General features: G+C 47.2%; 1 protein-coding gene across 1 annotated transcript in view; it reads right to left on the bottom strand.

The window, feature by feature from the left end:
• The window catches only part of phf24 (PHD finger protein 24), a 135,667-nt gene that overhangs the window by 83,891 nt on the left and 32,940 nt on the right, over positions 1-18,836 (bottom strand). The window contains exon 3 of the mRNA XM_072515642.1: positions 9,408-9,593. Within this exon, the coding sequence (XP_072371743.1) occupies positions 9,408-9,593 (186 nt within the window). The remainder of the gene's footprint in view (positions 1-9,407; positions 9,594-18,836) is intronic.

The following is an 18,836-nucleotide window of genomic DNA, read 5'->3' as shown; positions in this document are numbered from 1 at the left end:
TAATCTTGCTATAGTAACTCAGTCTAACTAACCAGTCTGCTCTAAGCCACGTGGTGGGTGTGATGCTTCTGATCTGTCCCTGTCCTTCTCTCTAAGTGTCACTTGTGGAAAGAGAAAGAGCATGTGTGCCCTGCCCTTTTATATATGGGTTTTGCAATGCCCCCTTGTGGTAGTGTCACCTCTGGGTGTCTTGACTGCCCATTGGTTGTGTCTTATTCTATGTGTTCATTAGCTGGATGTCTGCATGTCATGATGTCTCTGGTGCTCCCTCCAGTGTTTACTTAGTTGTAGTGTATTTACATTAACCCCGTGTATTTACAGTGATGCATATCACCACAGAACTCCCTCCCTAACAGCATGATGGGTGTTCCAAAAAGTCTGCATGGTGAGTGTCCCTCAACCCTTGACAGGAAAACGACTCTGCCATGTATCACAGTGCCTGTTTTCACGGTTCAGGGTTGAACGTATCTTTGCAATTGAGTTAGAATCGAAGAGTAATACAGCAAGTAAACAATGTGTGAGGGGGGGGGGGCAGTTAGGGTCTTCAGAAGGTCACAATCAGGTAAAATGGACAGAAACATGTAAATTCCATTTAACACAGAGGAGGGTGATTGATGTATTTCAGCCGAAAGAATGAGGCAATATATAAACATAATGATACAACTTTCGAGATGGAGCTGAACAGAGGTGCTGGGAGGGGGGTTAGCTATCTTTGAAGAACAAGTTGAAAGGGCTGTTATAGGATCCTTGGTTTTACTAACAGAGGGATATCGAATAGAAGCAAAGAGGTTATGTTAAACTTTTATAAATCACTCGGCATAGAGTGCAATTCTGGGCACTAATACAGGATACAGGAGGGAGATAGAGAACCTAGTGGAGTGGTGCAGCAACAACACACTATCCTTCAATGCCAGAAAAACTAAAGAGCTGGTGATTGACTTCAGGAAGCAAAGTACTGTGCACACCCCTGTCAGCATCAACGGGGCCGAGGTGGAGATGGTTAGCAGTTTCAAATTCCTAGGGGTGCACATCTCCAAAAATCTGTCCTGGTCCACCCACGTCGACGCTACCATCAAGAAAGCACAACAGCGCCTATACTTCCTCAGGAAACTAAGGAAATTCGGCATGTCCCCATTAACCCTTACCAACTTTTACAGATGCACCATAGAAAGCATCCGATCGGGCTGCATCACAGCCTGGTATGGCAACTGCTCGGCCCAGGCCCGCAAGAAACTTCAGAGAGTCGTGAACACCGCCCAGTCCATCACACGAACCTGCCTCCCATCCATTGACTCCATCTACACCTCCCGCTGCCTGGGGAAAGCGGGCAGCATAATCAAAGACCCCTCCCACCCGGCTTACTCACTCTTCCAACTTCTTCCATCGGGCAGGAGATACAGAAGTCTGTGAACACGCACGAACAGACTCAAAAACAGTTTCTTCCCCACTGCTACCAGACTCCTAAATGACCCTCTCATGGACTGACCTCATTAACACTGCACCCCTATATGCTTCACCCGATGCCGGTGTTTATATAGTTACATTGTGTACTTTGTGTTGCCTGATTATGTATTTTCTTTTATTTCCTTTTCTTTTCATGTACTTAATGATCTGCTCGCAGAAAAATACTTTTCACTGTATGTCGGCACATGTGACAATAAACAAAATCCAATCCAAATCCACTACAGTCCAAGAAGGACGGCAAGCACTTGGAGCAGCACCACAATGGATTCATTAAATGAAGCATTCCAGCCGTGCAGAGAGATGAGGGAGATTTGAGTTGTCCTCCTTAAAGTGGAGGAGATTAAGAATAGACGTGGGCCGGAATTCTCCAGCTGTCTGTTGGTGGCAGGATTCTCTGGTCCTATCCTGGCCGCGCTTTCCCGGGGGTGTGTGTGTGGGGGGGGGGGGGGGGGGGGGTCTTCGATGGGAATTCCCGTTGACAAGCGGCAGGAGTTGCGAATCCCGCCTCCAGCGCACGGCGCGGACAAAGACTCCGCCCTCGTCAGCAGCTGTCGTGGGACGGACTCGCAACGGAGAATCCCATCCTTGATCGACGTGTTCAAGCTCCTGAATGGTTTTGGTCGGGTAAATAAGGAAAAGCTCTTTCCACCGGCAGAGGGTAAAAGATGACATGCATCTGAGTCAATTGCCAAAAGAACATTATGAGGAAACATTTATTTTTTAAACAGTGAGTAGAGGAAATGAAAAAAAATGAAATGAAAATCACTTATTGTCACAAGTAGGCTTCAAATGAAATTACTGTGAAAAGCCCCTAGTCGCCACATTCCGGCGCCTGTTCGGGGAGGCTGGGACGGGAAGATGTGACTGGAACGTGCTGTCTAGAAGCTGATACAATAGTAATATTCATCGAAAATTGGATAAATAATTTAAGGAAAAGATTTACAGGGGAAGGGCAAAGAGCATAGGGATATAAGGGTTAGAGTCCGGTTTGTTCCTGTTTATTCCATTATTTCCCCTTTCTTTTATTTTTATCGTTACATTTTTGATCCATGGATGATTAATGGACCTGTGTCTTTAAAGGCAAGCAGCCTGTATCTTTAATTCAAGTAGAAGAAGTCTGGGAGTGCTGACTGGCCGGCACCAGTGAGAGAGAGGGGCTGAGACTCATTTTGATTGATTTGGCTGGTGGCCAATGAATTGGTCCAAATGACTGTACTCTGCCCCGTAACATGTGGTGTTTGGATCTTATCCCAGTGGGACGGTTCTCCGAGACCTGAAGGTTTCAGTTACAATTCTGGCCGCACAGAGGGAAAAAGATCCAGCTAACCCTCGCCATAAAGATCCAGCTAACCCTCTCCATAAAGATCCAGCTAACTCTCCCCAGAGAGATCCAGCCAATCCTCTCCAGAACGCCTGGCTCTAAGGGCGCTCTCTCTTGTCTCTCTTGCTCCAGTAGCCTGTGGGTTCTGTGTCCCTGAACCTGCAGAGACCTGAAGATAAACCACAAATTGAAAGCAAAGTTTGACGAAACAAAGATTCTGCCTCGCCAGGGAAGTTGCGAATACTGTATTTTTGAAACAACAGAGAACATGACTGAATGAATCTGCAGTGAAGACCAGCACAGTCTGCAACAACGACTTTAATCTGCAAACGTGCTGTGAAGAGAAGTGTGTGAAGAACCATCATCTGAAACAAAGACTCTTTCTTCCTTTCCCTTACGGTTTTTACCCCTTTCCGCCCCTCTGTGTTTGTCTGTCGTGTGTGTGTGTGTTATATATATATATATTACATAAGCACAATGGGCCAAATGGTGCCTTCTTTGCAGTGCCATTCTTTATTTGAATTAAAATGCAAAGACCCCAGTGAGCTCTGGCGAATGTGAAAATATCTACTGATTTAGGCAGATCTTTGTTCTGACAAAATCAGGGACTCCGACAGTGCATATTATAGTCTATCAACATAATGTCATCAGTATCCGACAGTTATTGACCACATTCCCATATCCTACAGAATATGGAACGTGATCAATGTTTATTGGATGTGGAATAAGATCAATGTCTGCAAGATATGGGAATGTGATCAATATCTGTTGAATACAGAGGGTGGCACATGGGTTAGCACTGGGACTGCGGCGCTGAGGACCCAGGTTCGAATCTCGGTCCTGGGTCACTGTCCGTGTGGAGTTTGCACATTCTCCCCGTGTCTGCGTGGGTTTCACCCCCACAACCCAAAGATGTGCAGGCTAGGTGGATTGGCCACGCTAACTTGCCCCTTAATTGGAAAAAATAATTGGGTACTCTAAATTTAAATTTTTAAAAAAATATCTGTGAATGTGATCAATATCTGTTGACTACGAGAATAAGATCAATGTGTGCAAGATATGGAAATGTGATCAATATCTGATGGGTATGGAAATAAGATCAATAGCTGTTGAATATGGGAATGTGATCAATATCTGATGGGTATGGAAATAAGATCAATATCTGTTGAATATGGGAATGTGATCAATATCTGATGGGTATGGAAATAAGATCAATATCTGTTGAATATGAGAATGTGATCAATATCTGATGGGTATGGAAATAAGATCAATATCTGAGGATATGGAAATGTGATTAATATGTGCAAGATATGGGAATAAGATCAATATGTTCAAGATATGGAATTGTGATGAATGTCAGATGGATATGGAAATAAGATCAATATCTGTTGTGTATATGGGATAGCGATCAATATCTGTTGAATATGGGAATATTCTGTGGGATATGAGAATGTGATCAATATCTGTTTGATACGGAAATGTATCATGTGGCCCATTGATGTTTATTTTCTGCCTGATCTAAATATCAAACCAAGCTAGAGTCACAATCAGACTCTCGGCGGTTGTGGCAAGGACTAAACAACATAACGGGCTACAAAGCGAAGCCGAGAAGTATCTCCTGCAGCAGCGCACCCCTCCCCGATGAACTCAATGCATTCTATGCTCGGTTCGAGAAGGTAACCAACAATCCGCTGTCAAGTGCCCCAGCAGGCCATAATTCACCCATACCCACCATCACAGCTTCCGAAGTCAGATCGGTCTTCCTGAAAGTGAACCCTCGGAAGGCGACGGGCCCGGATGGGATCCCTGGTCATGCACTCGGAGCCTGCGCGGACCAGCTGGCAAAGGTGTTCGCGGACATCTTTAACCTGTCCCTACTCCACTCCGAGGTCCCCACCTGCTTCAAGAAGACCACCATCATACCTGTGCCAAAGAAGAACCAGGCAACTTGCCTCAATGACTACCGTCCGGTGGCCCGGACTTCAGTCGTAATGAAGCGCTTCGAGAGGTTAATCATGAAGCGCATCACCTCCATACTCCCAGAACGCCTTGATCCAGTGCAATTCGCATACCATCGCAACCGGTCCACAGCAGACACCATTTCCCTGGCCCTACACTCATCCCGAGAACATCTCGACAACAAGGACTCCTACATCAGACTCCTATTTATTGACTACAGCTCCGCCTTCAACACCATAATCCCAGCCAAGCTCATATCAAAGCACCAAAACCTAGGACTTGACTCCTTCCACTGCAACTGGATCCTCGATTTTCTGACCAACAGACCACAATCAGTAAGAATGAACAACAACACCTCCTCCACAATAGTCCTCAATACTGGGGTCCCGCAAGGCTGCGTACTTAGCCCCCTACTCTACCCACTGTACACACACGACTGCGTGGCAAAACTTGGTCCCAACTCCATCTACAAGTTTGCTGACGACACGACCATAGTGGGCCGGATCTCGAATAAAGACGAGTCAGAATACAGGAGGGAGATAGAGAATCTAGTGGAGTGGTGCAGCGACAACAATCTCTCTCTCAATGCCAGCAAAACTAAAGAGCTGGCCATTGACTCATAAACAAATCCAATCCAATCTATGATGTGATTGCTTAAATTCTCCGCCTTAAATGTCTTCTGCTTCTATTATTTCCCGAACACTGCTCCCATTACCAATTGAAACGAAGCAAATGGCTTTAAATGCAGTGATTACCTGGAGTGTGATGGACTGAGACAACTGCAGATTAAAGTGTCATGCTCACTGAAACCACAGAGCCACAGTAATGGGAGTTAATTTATGGGATTGAAGTGATAACTTTGACATGGCGACATAGAATGAACAGGAAAAAGACCGAGTCGGTGGATTAAACACAACAGAACTCACTGTCAGTGAGTGAGGGTAAAGTATGTGTGCGGTTAAACCACTCACTCAATACACAGCGGGTCTGACAGAGCACAATGGAACTGTGTTTTGTGGTGGGGAGGGCATTTCTTTGGACATGCAGCTGGCCAGCCAATCTCACTCTCGCCAAAATTAAAGTCTGGGGTGGGGAGGCTGAAGAACGGCCTTCCTAACCCTTTCCAATCGTCACCAGCTGAGGGCCTTAAGTGAGCCATTAAGGCCCATCGAATAGCCTTCTCCCACCACAGCCTGGTATGAATTCAGCAGTGGGGATGGAGAGGGAGGGGCCCAGGGGTAGTATCCGTCACCACACGGGGTTTGGGGGGGGGGGGGGGGGGGCGTCAAATAGAAAATTCTGGTGGGTGGTTTTGGATGCCTGGGGGAGGGGGGTTTCCTCAATGTTCCGACACTCCATGTCAGTGTGGGCGGTCAAACTGACCCTTGATCACTGGTGTCGTCCCATCAGCAGGCACTACAGCCCCTTGGCGCTGATGCGCACTGAGAGTCATTGAACACTAATTGGCTGCTCTTGGCAAGTGGAATTTCTATCTCCAGAGTCCTTTATCCCAGGGAAGGACGTGCATGGTCACTTAACAGGACAGGTGCAGCACAGGGTTAGATCGAAAGTAAAACTCCCCCAACACTGTCCCCAACACTTGGTTGCAGGGTGGACGGAAAACAACCTCTCTCTAAATTTCGGAAAGACTGATCATGGACTTCAGGAAGCCCTCCCTCAGGCATCCAAAACCACCCACCAGAATTTTCTATTGGACAGCCCCCCCCCCCACTCGCCCTCCCTACCCCATGTGGTGACAGATACTAACCCAGGGCCCCTCCCCCTCCATCCAGGAAGCACGACACACACTCCCGTCGACATCAATGGCTCCGAAGTGGAGATGGTCGATCTCCTACGGAAGTTAAAGAAATTTGACATGTCTGCATCAACTCTCTCAAACTTCTACAGATGTGCGATAGAGCGAATCCTATTCGGCTGCATCACAGCCTGGTATGGCAACTGCTCGGTCCAAGGTCGCAAGAAACTGGAGAGTGTGGTGAACTCAGCCCAACGCATCACACAAGCTTGCCACCCCCACATAGATTCTGTCTACACCTCCCACTGCCTCAGGAAGGCAGACAGCATTATCAGAGACCCCTCCCACCCAGGCTTTTCCTTCTTCCAGACCCTTCTATCAGGCAGAAGGTACAGAAGTCTGAAGACCTGCACATCCAGACATAGGAACAGCTTCTTTCCCACAGCTACAAGACTCCTCAACGACTCCCCCTCGGACTGATCTGTTCCCTGTAAGAACACTATTCACGATGTCCTATGCGGCTCTTGCTCATGTATTTGCTTTGTTTGGCCCCTTGTTCCACACTGTAACCAATCAGTTTGTCGATGTACCAGTTGTCAATCTTCTCTGATGATTCTTTTTGTCTACAATGTACGTAGTGTGTGTGTTCCCTCGGCCGCAGAATAATACTTTTCACTGTACTTCAGTACATGTGACAATAAATCAAATCAAACACTCCCAGCACAGCTACAGCACAGGGTTAGATACAGAGTAAAGCTCCCTCGACACTGTTCCCATTGAACGCACCCAGGACAGGTACAGCACGGGGTTAGGTACAGAGTAAAGCTCCCTCGACACTGTTCCCATTGAACGCTCCCAGGACAGGTACAGCACGGGGTTAGATACAGAGTAAAGCTCCCTCTACACTGTTCCCATCAAACACTCCCAGGACAGGTACAGCATGGGGTTAGATACTGAGTAAAGTGCCCTCTACACCGTCCCCATCAAATACTCCCAGGACAGGTACAGCACGGGGCTAGATACAGAGTAAAGTGCCCTCTACACCGTCCCCAGCAAACACTCCCAGGACAGGTACAGCACGGGGCTAGATACAGAGTAAAGTGTCCTCTACATGCCCCTTCAAACACTCCCAGGTATAGCACGGGGGTAATAATAATAATCTTTATTAGTGTCACAGGTAGGCTTAATTTAACACTGCAATGAAGTTACTGTGAAAATCCCCTAGTCACCTGTTAGATACAGAGTAAAACTCACTTTAATTTGGAGGGTTGAAGAGTGGACCATTCCTAGTTTAAAATGAAGAAGACATTCTATAGAAAAGATTAGGAAAAACTATTTCCCCCTGTTGGGGGTATCAAGAATAAGGGGTCTTAATCTTCAATATCTCAACTGGATTTCCAGCAGCAAATTCAAGCAGCAATTGACCACATGACCGTCTTAGAAATCTGACCAAAGGTTTATGGGAAATCTCAATTTTCAGAACTGGAAATAAATAATGCTTTGTTGCGGAAGGACAAAGTACAATGGTGGATCTGACCTGGGATTACAGACTCTGATATTCACAGAAAAGGGGGATAAATGGGAGTGGTATGCAAACTATTCCTGATCTCATTGAATATCTGAATGGCCTTTTCCTGTTCCTGGATCTCCTCATATCCCTCAATGCTGGATAAAGTCATCACTTCCAGCTTAACAATAACGTGCATTTTTATAGCACCTTTAACATCCCAAAACATCCCAAGGAACTTCATGGGGACGTGATCAAACCAAACTTGAATAATAAAAAGAGAGATTAGGACAGTGGTGGATGTTCAGGAGCATCTTAGAGGAGGAAAGGAAGACAGGGAGGTTTAAGGAGGGGATTCATAGCTTGATTTGTCATGTGATAAATGTCAGAAATTGTTATATATTAGAGTTTATATATTGGTGTCGTAATTATTAAAAACCCTGGGTTAAAATACTTACAAGTAGTGTACCTATTAAAACTGTAATTATGGTGTTGTAAAAGTGATGTTATTATTGATTATAACCATTTACTTGTTTACTTGTAGATGGATAATTTAATATTGTGTATATTTAGACAGTTTCATGCAGTGCAGATAATTTGAGGGTTGGTGTTTAGCCGTAGCTAAGCAGATCATGGGACAGCTTAGTGGGATACAGGTGATGCAATCAATGGGAGGAGCCATATCTGTCTGTAGTTCTGTCAGTTATGCCATATGATTTGAGACTGACAAGACAGAAGGGTTTTCAGGCTGTTCCTGAAAGGGTCTCTCTCCAAGGTCTCTACACAGAAGATAGCAAGTAAAGCTGTTTGGTTAACTTTATTTATAAGTAGCATTTGTACTGTATTGGGGTACTTAGTTGGAATATTATAATGAAGGTGTGGGGCATAAGTTCAAGTTTTTCCTTTTATTTAAGAACTGTTTAACTGTTAATTGTAAAGTTATTTCTTTTGATGTTAATGTGTTTCAATTAAAGTTTATTTTAACATGATAGATATCTACTGGTCAGGGTCATCACCCCTGGGGTGAAGTACCTTTCCTCATAGTTTTACAAATTACAAATTGTTTGGGGTGTCTTATCCAGTTTCCGAAGAAAAATTGGGATCTGGTCCGGTATCCTAACAGTAGGCAGCTGAAGGCACGATCAGCAGTGGTAGAGAGATGGAAATAGGGGGTGAGATAGATGCTGCATCTGGCGGAACATGAAGATGCTCACGGACAGTGCGTCTGGGGAAGTTACCAAGACAAGGAGCGATGGTGAGGCCAGGGAGGAAATTGAAAGCAAGGCGAAAAGTGTTTTAAACTGAGATATGTCCAGACTGAGATCCAGAATAGCTCCGCGAGGATTGCTGCCCCCTGGCTCGAGGAGCCAGCCCGCAATCTTTACGAGGCGTGAACTCACACAGTATTGGCAGCTCCAGCCCACCGTAGTGTGGGCCGTCTCTTTCAGCTCCTGGATGCTGCTGGGGCTCAGGTGGGCCATGCGACTCAGGCAGCCATCGTGGAAGACCCGGGTGCAGATCCTGCAGGGGTAAAGGTCATCTGCTGTCCAGACCTCGCACACGTCACACATTTCATCGTTGATTACCTGCCGAAATGAGAGGAATGTTTTACGCATCATGCTTTCCGCCAAAAGAATACTGTGGGACTCTTATTTTACCTTCGAATAAGAATCGTAGTCTGGTTGGTGGGAGATGTCAATAATACGACTTTATTATTATTAATTATTCACTTGAATAAAAAAAAAAAAAAAAAAAAAAAAAAAAAAAACTTAGAAACAAAATATCAAACAAGACATTAAAAAATGTCAAGCACTTGGCAAAAAGCATAAAGTACAAAAAGAAATCACTTTAACACAAACAGATAGAAGATCCAAGAATTCAGGAACAAAGACCTCGACCACAAGATCCTACTTTTAAGGGAATTCTTATCTCTACTTTAACCCCTCATTTACGTTCATTGGTTTCTAATTCTCAGCTGAGACCTCCTGGTTTTTTTTAAATGAATGTCTGTTACTGAGAAGATGATTTGTTAATCAAACATTGGACATTACTTAAGATTGACTGGTGCCTATCCAAACTATCTTTCTATCAACAAAGCATATGGAATGCTTGCCTTCATTGGACAGGGCATCGAGTATAAAAACTGGCAAGTCATGCTGCAGTTGTATAGAACCGTGGTAAGGCCGTAATTGGAATATTGCGCACAATTCTGGCTGCCACACCACCAGAAGGATGTGGAGGCTTTGGAGAGGGAGCAGAGGAGATTTACCAGGATGTTGCCAGGTCTGGAAGGTGTTAGCTATGTGAAGAGGCTGAATAGACTTGGACTGTTTTCATTCGGACGACGGAGGTTGAGGGGCGACCTGATAGAGGTCTACAAGATTATGAGGGGGATGGATAGAGTGGATGGGTAGACACTCTTTCCCAGGGTGGAGGGGCAGTCACCAGGACGCATAGATTTAAGGTCCATGGGGAGACGTTTAGTGGAGATGTGTGAGGCAGGTTTTTTACGCAACGGGTGGTGAGAGCCTGGAACACGTTGCCTGGGGAGGTCGTTGAAGCAGATAAATTAACGACGTTCAAAAGGCATCTCGACAAATACCTGGATAGGATGGGTATAGAGGGATTCGGCACTAGGAACTGCTGAGGAGTTTGACCAACAGCGTTATCATGACCGGTACAGGCTTGGAGGGCCGAAGGGCCTGTTTGTGTGCTGTATTGTTCTTTGTTCTTTGTCAGCCCAGCGTCTGCGTTCGTAGTCTTGGGAAAATGACTGGATATGTTTCTCACACTTTCCATGTTACACAGCTTGGCGGAGACCTTGCTAGAACTGATTAGATGCAGAATAATACGTCCTCAGTGCTGAATACACTGGAATACAATGGTTAATTCATTAAATGAGACAATGACTGAGTTCCCACAGTCAAGACACTTTTAATATTTTTGCCTCTTAGCCACATGCATTCAACTAGCACCTAAATGAATAAATCTATGAATGAAACTAGACTATCAAATACCCAGACCTGCAATCTCACCACAGTCACCATTACATTCAGCGAACACATATTTATTGTCACCTCTCATCATCATTTTCGTGTCTTCCTCTCTCACAGTCTGTGACATATTCACTAATTCCAATTCTCTTTCCACACCTAGTGGTCACTAAGCCAGACTTAAGTTTGTCCCCATAGCTAGTAATTCCTGGAACAGACCGCTAGTCTGTCACAAGGGGCTTTTACCTTGAGGGACGCCACTCCACATCAAGCGAGGCTGACCAGGAGTCTCTCCCACTCTTACCGCCAGCCATTGTTGTGTTGGGAAGGTTTTGCAGGTTGACACTCTCAACCTGTTTGGGCGCGTTATGAACGCACCTTCCTCGGGTGGGACTCGAAACCGAAGCTTCTGTCTTAGAGGCAGGGAGGGTACGCACTGCACAACTAGACCACCAGGAGATACAGTAAACTGTACATTAATATCCATTCTGCGAGTGAAAGACCCCCATTAAAGCACAAAGTCTAATAGTTTTTACTAGACCAATGAATATTAGGATAACGTCAACTCCATAGTAAAAATCTGCATATGATGCCGGTCTAACTGGACGACAGACTCTGATATGGGATCTGATTGATCCTCACTAACGAGGGAACAATGAGGGGAGGATGAGGGCAGTGATATTGTTGTAATGGATTTACAAAAGACATTTGTTAAAGTGCCACATGTAAGTCTCATGAATAAAACTGAACAAGAATAATTGCATGGATACAAAATTTGCTGAGGGATAAAAATCAGTGGGGAAGTGGTTGAAAGTGCAAGGTCATTTGGTTGAAGGATAGGGAGGAGTTTCTACTAGATGAGGCTTCCGTCACACGAGGGCAAAGATTTAAGATGATTGGCAGAAGAACCAGAGATGGGGCAATGTTTTATCCAGCAACAAATGGTTGGAATCTCGAATGTGCTGCCTGATAGGGTGGCGGATACAGATTCAATAGCTGGTTGGAGTCATACCCGGCACAAAGGAAGACGGTTGTGGTGGTTGGAGGTCAATCATCTCAGCTCCAGGACATCACTGCAGGAGTTTGTCAGGATGGTGTCCTAGGCCCAACCATTTTCAGCTCCTTGATCAATGACCTCCCTTCAATCAGTAGGTCAGAAGTGGGGATGTTTGCGGATGACTGCACAATGTTCAGCACCATTCGCGACTCCTCAGATAATGAAGCGGTCCCTGTCCAAATGCAGCAAGACCTGGACAATATCCAGGCTTGGGGCTGACAAGTGGCAAGTTACATTCACGCCACACAAGTGCCAGACAATGACCATCTCCTACAAGAGAGGATCTAACCACTGCTCCTTGACATTCAATGGCATTAACATCGCTAATCCTCCACAATCATCATCCTGGGGGTTACCATTGATCAGAAACAGAACTGGACCCAGCCATATTAATACTGTGGCTACCAGGGCAGGTTAGAGGTTGGGAATCCTACGGTGAGTAACTCATCTCCTGACCCCCCAAAGCCTGTCCACCATCTACAAGGCACAAGTCAGGAGTGGAATGGAATACTCCCCACTTGCCTGGATGAGTGCAGTTCAACACTCAAGAAGCTCGACACCATCCAGGACAAAGCAGCCCCGCTTGATTGCTCCCCCTTCCACAAACATTCAAACCCTCCACCACTGACAAACAGTGGCAGCCATGTGTACCATCTACAAGATGGTTCGATTCCCAGTTTGGGTCACTGTCTACAGAGTCTGCACGTTCTCCCTGTGTCTGCGTGGGTTTCCTCCGGGTGCTCCGCTTTCCTCCCACAAGTCCTGAAAGACGTGCTGTTAGGCAATTTGGACATTCTGAATTCTCCCTCCGTGTACCCGAACAGGTGCCGGAGTGTGGCGACTAGGGGCTTTTCACAGTAACTTCATTGCAGTATTAATGTAAGTCTACTTGCGACAATAAAGATTATTATTATTATTAGACAACACCTTCCAAACCCATGGCCACTACCATCTAGGGGGACAAGGACAGCAGATTGGTGGGCAGCACGGTAGCATTGTGGATAGCACAATTGCTTCACAGCTCCAGGGTCCCAGGTTCGATTCCGGCTTGGGTCACTGTCTGTGCGGAGTCTGCACATCCTCCCCGTGTGTGCGTGGGTTTCCTCCGGGTGCTCCGGTTTCCTCCCACAGTCCAAAGATGTGCAGGTTAGGTGGATTGGCCATGCTAAATTGCCCTTAGTGCCCAAAATTGCCCATAGTGTTGGGTGGGGTTGCTGGGTTATGGGGATAGGGTGGAGGTGTTGACCTTGGGTAGGGTGCTCTTTCCAAGAGCGGTGCAGACTCGATGGGCCGAATGGCCTCCTTCTGCACTGTCAATTCTATGAAAGATACCTGGGAACCCCACCACCTGGAGGTTCCCCTCCAAGTCACTCACCACCCGGACTTGGAAATAGATCGCCGTTCCTTCACCGTCGCTGGGGCAACATCCTGGAACTCCCTCTCTAACGGCACTGTGGGTGTACCTGCACTTCAAAAACTGCAGCGGTTCAAGAAGGCAGCTCACCACCACCTTCTGGAGGGCAACTAGGGATGGGCAATAAATGCTGGTCTAACCAGCGACTCCCACATCCCGCAAATGAATTTAAAAATTTTAAAAACTTGATCAAGTGATGTCAAGGGCAGTCACTCTCACCTCACCTCAGCTCCCCAGAGATTGATATCGGCAAAATTTTGTGGGCATCAAACCTGCGCGGCAATAATTAATCTACCCTCTGTCCAGAGTCCCATTTTATACTGGAGTTGCCATTTAAAACCCAATGTTAATAAATACTCCTCACTGTAATCGAGGAGAGTAGCAAATAAACTAAGTTGACTGGGGGGCGAGGGAATTGATTGGCTCTTGTGCGTCACAAACATGTGGATCAGTCTTTTGGAAATGTGTTGCAAGTGGTGCCTGATGTTTTAAATTGCCGGTGGCTGCATTTTGATGCAAATAGCGTGCCTTCCTGAATCAGACCACCACGGGGAGTCGTTGAAGGAAATAGCATTGAGGAAGCTGGATAAACACACAAGGGAGATGAAGAGAAGGGCACGTTGATAAGAGTTTGACAAAGAGGGATTGGAGATCAATCTCCAAGACATTGCCCTGTGCAGCCTTGGCGAAAAATCATCAGGATGTAATTTTCTTTAAACATTTTGCTTTGCCAGATGTAAAAATATTGAAATTGGAAAAAAAAAGCTGTTTGCTGATGGTCACGCATCTGGGATTGGGTAATGAGCCTCTTTGCTTTCCAATTGGGGTCAGAGGTCAATGCGCCACAAAGATGGATGTGTTGCCCGACTAATGGTTGGAACGCGGGGGCAGGTCATGTGATGAAACCTTCAGGGATACATTTAATCACCGTTGGCAACCCAAAGCACAGATACCAGCATCGAGGCGTCGGGCTGAATGGCCTGTTTCCGTGCTGTAAATTCTTTGTAATCGATAACGGGAGTGGGGAATGGTCCATTTTGGTTGTCTGGCACAAATAGATTGAAACCACGCGGGGAACAAAAATCTCTCTCGGCCTAAGTAGAAGACAGTGTTCGAGTGAATGTGAGAGGAAGCTCGGAGTGCTTTTGGAAGTGCCGTGTTATTGTCTGCTGGGGATTTGATGCTCCATTAACCAGAGGCATCTCTTCTCCTCATGAGTCGTTACTTTCTCTAACAGGCTAAAGGAGCATTTGGGATTTGGGGAGACGGGTGTCCGGATTGCTTCCAGTGCTCCAAGGCTTTCAGCTCTGCTCATTGTTCTGGAGCTCCTAGTACTGAGCTTCGCGATGCCAGTACAGAAGAAACTCTGTGGGCAGCACGGTAGCACAGTGGTTAGCACATTTGCTTCACAGCTCCAGGGTCCCAGGTTCGATTCCGGCTTGGGTCACTGTCTGTGCGGAGTCTGCACGTTCTCCCGGTGTGTGCGTGGGTTTCCTCTGGGCGCTCCGGTTTCTTCCCGCAGTCCAAAGATGTGCAGGTTAGGTGGATTGGCCTTGATAAATTGCTCTTAGTGTCCAAAATTGCCCTTAGTGTTGGATGGGGTTACTGGGTTCTGGGGATAGGGTGGAGGTGTTGACATTGGGTAGGGTGCTCTTTCCAAGAGCCCATCAAATTATCAACGGCCCTCTGAAAGAGAACCCTATCCAGTACCCCACCCTAACCCGCAGATCCCTGGACACTAAGGGCAATTTAGCACGGCCAATCCACCTAACCTGCACATCTTTGGACTGTGGAAGGAAACCGGAGCACCCGGAGGCAAACATGGGGAGAACGTGCAGACTCCGCACAGTCACTCCAGACCAGAGTCGAACCCCGGTTCCAGGCGCTGTGAGGCAGCAGTGCTAACCTCTGTTAGGATTCCCGGTTGGTCGCTGGCAGACAGATCCCTTCCCGGTGGAGCACACCTGGATCGGGACCAGCTTCCTCTACTTGGGACTCCACCTTTGCCCAGCTGAGGAATCCTGGTCAGTGAATTGCCAGGAGTTGGAGGACAAAGGTTGGAGCTCGCCCAAGACACTGGACAGGACTGCTCCGGGTGCTGTCTTACAGGGACCAAGTTCTGGTCGTAATCCAGCTGATTGCCTCCATGTTGTGGTACCGGCTGGTCACTTTGACCCCTCCCCTTGACTTCGTCACAAAAATCCAGAGATTGCTCGCACCTTTCTTCCAGGTCAAGAGACTGCACTGGGTCGCTGTTGGGCTTTCAGAGTCTCGCGCTTAAGGAGGGCAGTCAGGCACTGGTGTGCTTTGTACCCAGGTGCCAACTTTCCGCCTTCAGACCCTGCAGCGATAGATACCTGTATGTCGAGCCCCCGCCACAATGATGTGCCCTGGCAACATAGGTATTCTCTGAAAATGGCACTAAGTCCCCACGCCGGCGGGAAAACCGACGCCAACGACGCTGGTGTTAACAGCCCCCCAAAGTGAGGAATTCTCACCTTTCTAGGGGTCTAGGTTGCCGCCGGAGTCGTTGGCACCGCTCCAACCGGCGGGAAAGGGCCGGCGCAAGCTCGCGCATGCGCAGAACAGCCGGCGTGATCTTGCGCATGCGCGGACTGGCCGGCGTATTTCCCCGGGCAATATGGCAGAGCCCTACAGGGGCCCGGCGCGGAGGAAAGACGCCCCCCCCCCCCATGGAACCAGCCCTCCCGCACATCGGTAGGCCCCGATCGCGGGCCAGGCCTCGCCGTGCGTGAGGTGAGTCATTCACGCCGGTGGGACTGGCCATAAATGGACGGCCGCTCGGCCCATCGGGGCCCGGAGAATCGCCGGGGGGGCCGCTGTCAACGGTCCCCGACCGGCGTGGCTCGAATCCCGCCGCTGCCCGAAAAACGGCGGCAGAGAATAGGGCAGCTGGCGTCAGAGCGGCAGGGCGGGATTCACGCCCCCCGCTCCCCCGGGAATTCTCTGATCTGGAATTGAAAAGCTAGTCTCAGCCATTGCGATCACAAAAATGTCATCGATTGTTGTAAAAACCCATCTGGTTCATTAATGTCCTTTAGGGAAGGAAATCTGCCGTCCTCACCCGGTCTGGTCTACATGTGACTCCAGACCCACAGTAATGTGGTTGACTCTGAAATGCCCTCTGAAATGGGCGAGCGAGACACTCAGTTCAAGGGCAATTAGGGATGGGAAATAAATAATAATAATAATCTTTATTAGTGTCACAAGTAGGCTTAATTTAACACTGCAATGAAGTAACTGTGAAAAGCCCCTCGTCGCCACATTCCGGCGCCTGTTCGGGTACACAGAGAGAGAATTCAGAATGTCCAATTCACCTAACAAGCGCGTCTTTCGGGACTTGTGGGAGGAAACCGGAGCACCCGGAGGAAACCCACACAGATATCGCGCAGACTCTGCACAGACAGTGACCCAAGCCGGGAATCGAATCTGGGACCCTAGTGCTGTGAAGTAACTGTGCTAACCACTGTGTGAACTGTGCTGCCCTAATGCCCTTTAGGGAGGAAAATCTGCCGTCCTTACCCGGTCTGGCCTACATGTGACTCCAGACGAGCAGCAATGTGGCTGTCTCTTAACTGCCTCGGAGCAGGCCGAGCAAACCATTCAGTTCAAGGGCAATTAGGGATGGGCAATAAATGTTCATATCGTAAAAAAGAATGCATTTTAATAAATGATTGAGAGTGAGAGGTAAGAAACTATATTCTCTGGGAAAGAGGATCAAGTCAAAAAGCAGAGGGTCCCATGGTCTGACAAAACTGGAGCCAGTCAGCGGTGATGTCAGGGGATGAATCCTCGCATAAAGGGTCGAGAAAATACCCAAAAGGTTGTGGATGTTGCTGTCCATCAAAACTGAGCTTGGTGCATTGTTACTGGGTAAAGGGATGGAGGTGGATTGTTATTGGGTAAAGGGGATTGAGGTGGATTGTTATTGGGTAAAGGGTATGGAGGTGAATTGTTATTGGGTAAAGGGTATTGAGGTGGATTGTTATTGGGTAAAGGGTATTGAGGTGCATTGTTACTGGGTAAAGGGTATGGAGGTGGATTGTTATTGGGTAAAGGGTATGGAGGTGGATTGTTATTGGGTAAAGGGTATGGAGGTGAATTGTGATTGGGTAAAGGGGATTGAGGTGGATTGTGATTGCGTAAAGGGGATTGAGGTGGATTGTTATTGGGTAAAGGTTATTGAGGTGGATTGTGATTGGGTGAAGGGTATTGAGGTGGATTGTGATTGGGTGAAGGGTATTGAGGTGGATTGTGATTGGGTAAAGGGGATTGAGGTGGATTGTGATTGGGTAAAGGGTATTGAGGTGGATTGTGATTGGGTAAAGAGTATGGAGTTGGATTGTTACCGGGTGAAGGGTATTGTGGTGGATTGTGATTGGGTGAAGGGCACTGAGGTGGATTGTGATTGGGTGAAGGGTATTGAGGTGGATTGTGATTGGGTAAAGGATATTGAGGTGGATTGTGATTGGGTAAAGGGGATTGAGATTGGGTAAAGGGGATTGAGGTGGATTGTGATTGGGTAAAGGGTATTGAGGTGGATTGTGATTGGGTAAAGAGTATGGAGGTGGATTGTGATTGGGTAAAGGGTATTGAGGTGGATTGTGATTGGGTAAAGAGTATTGAGTTGGATTGTTACCGGGTGAAGGGTATTGTGGTGGATTGTGATTGGGTGAAGGGCACTGAGGTGGATTGTGATTGGGTGAAGGGTATTGAGGTGGATTGTGATTGGGTAAAGGGGATTGAGGTGGATTGTGATTGGGTAAAGGGGATTGAGGTGGATTGTGATTGGGTAAAGGGTATTGAGGTGGATTGTGATTGGGTAAAGAGTATGGAGGTGGATTGTGATTGGGTAAAGGGTATTGAGGTGGATTGTTATTAGGTAAAGGATATTGAGGTGGATTGCTATTGGGTAAAGGGTACTGAGGTGGATTGCTATTGGGTAAAGGGTATTGAGGTGGATTGTGATTGGGTGAAGGTTACTGAGGTGGATTGTTATTGGGTTAGTGTCAGGGTACAGACAATGGCAGAACATGCTCGAGGGACTGAATGGCCTTCTCCAGTTCCCACGTGCCAACCCCCTGCTGAGCCTAGACACCAAGCTGTCTATTTTTCCCAAATGTATCAACAGAGACAGTGGAACGAGAGTGAGAGAGAGAGAGAGACGTCTGCTGCTGCACAGAGGAATTACTGACATTTAACTGTCCTCCAAACACTATCATTGCTCAGTACTGACAGGCCTTTGAAAGTTAATTGGCAAAAATACATAAACAACCTCAAAAGTATCAACTCCAACACACCACCCAGCTCTTCAGATCGGAAATCCAACACATCACACAAGCCT

This window comes from Scyliorhinus torazame, chromosome 9 (assembly GCF_047496885.1).
Source record: "Scyliorhinus torazame isolate Kashiwa2021f chromosome 9, sScyTor2.1, whole genome shotgun sequence".
NCBI classification, from domain to species: Eukaryota; Metazoa; Chordata; class Chondrichthyes; order Carcharhiniformes; family Scyliorhinidae; genus Scyliorhinus; species Scyliorhinus torazame.
The sequence above is the reverse complement of the archived record's forward strand: the minus strand, read 5'-3'. Positions and strand labels throughout refer to the sequence as shown.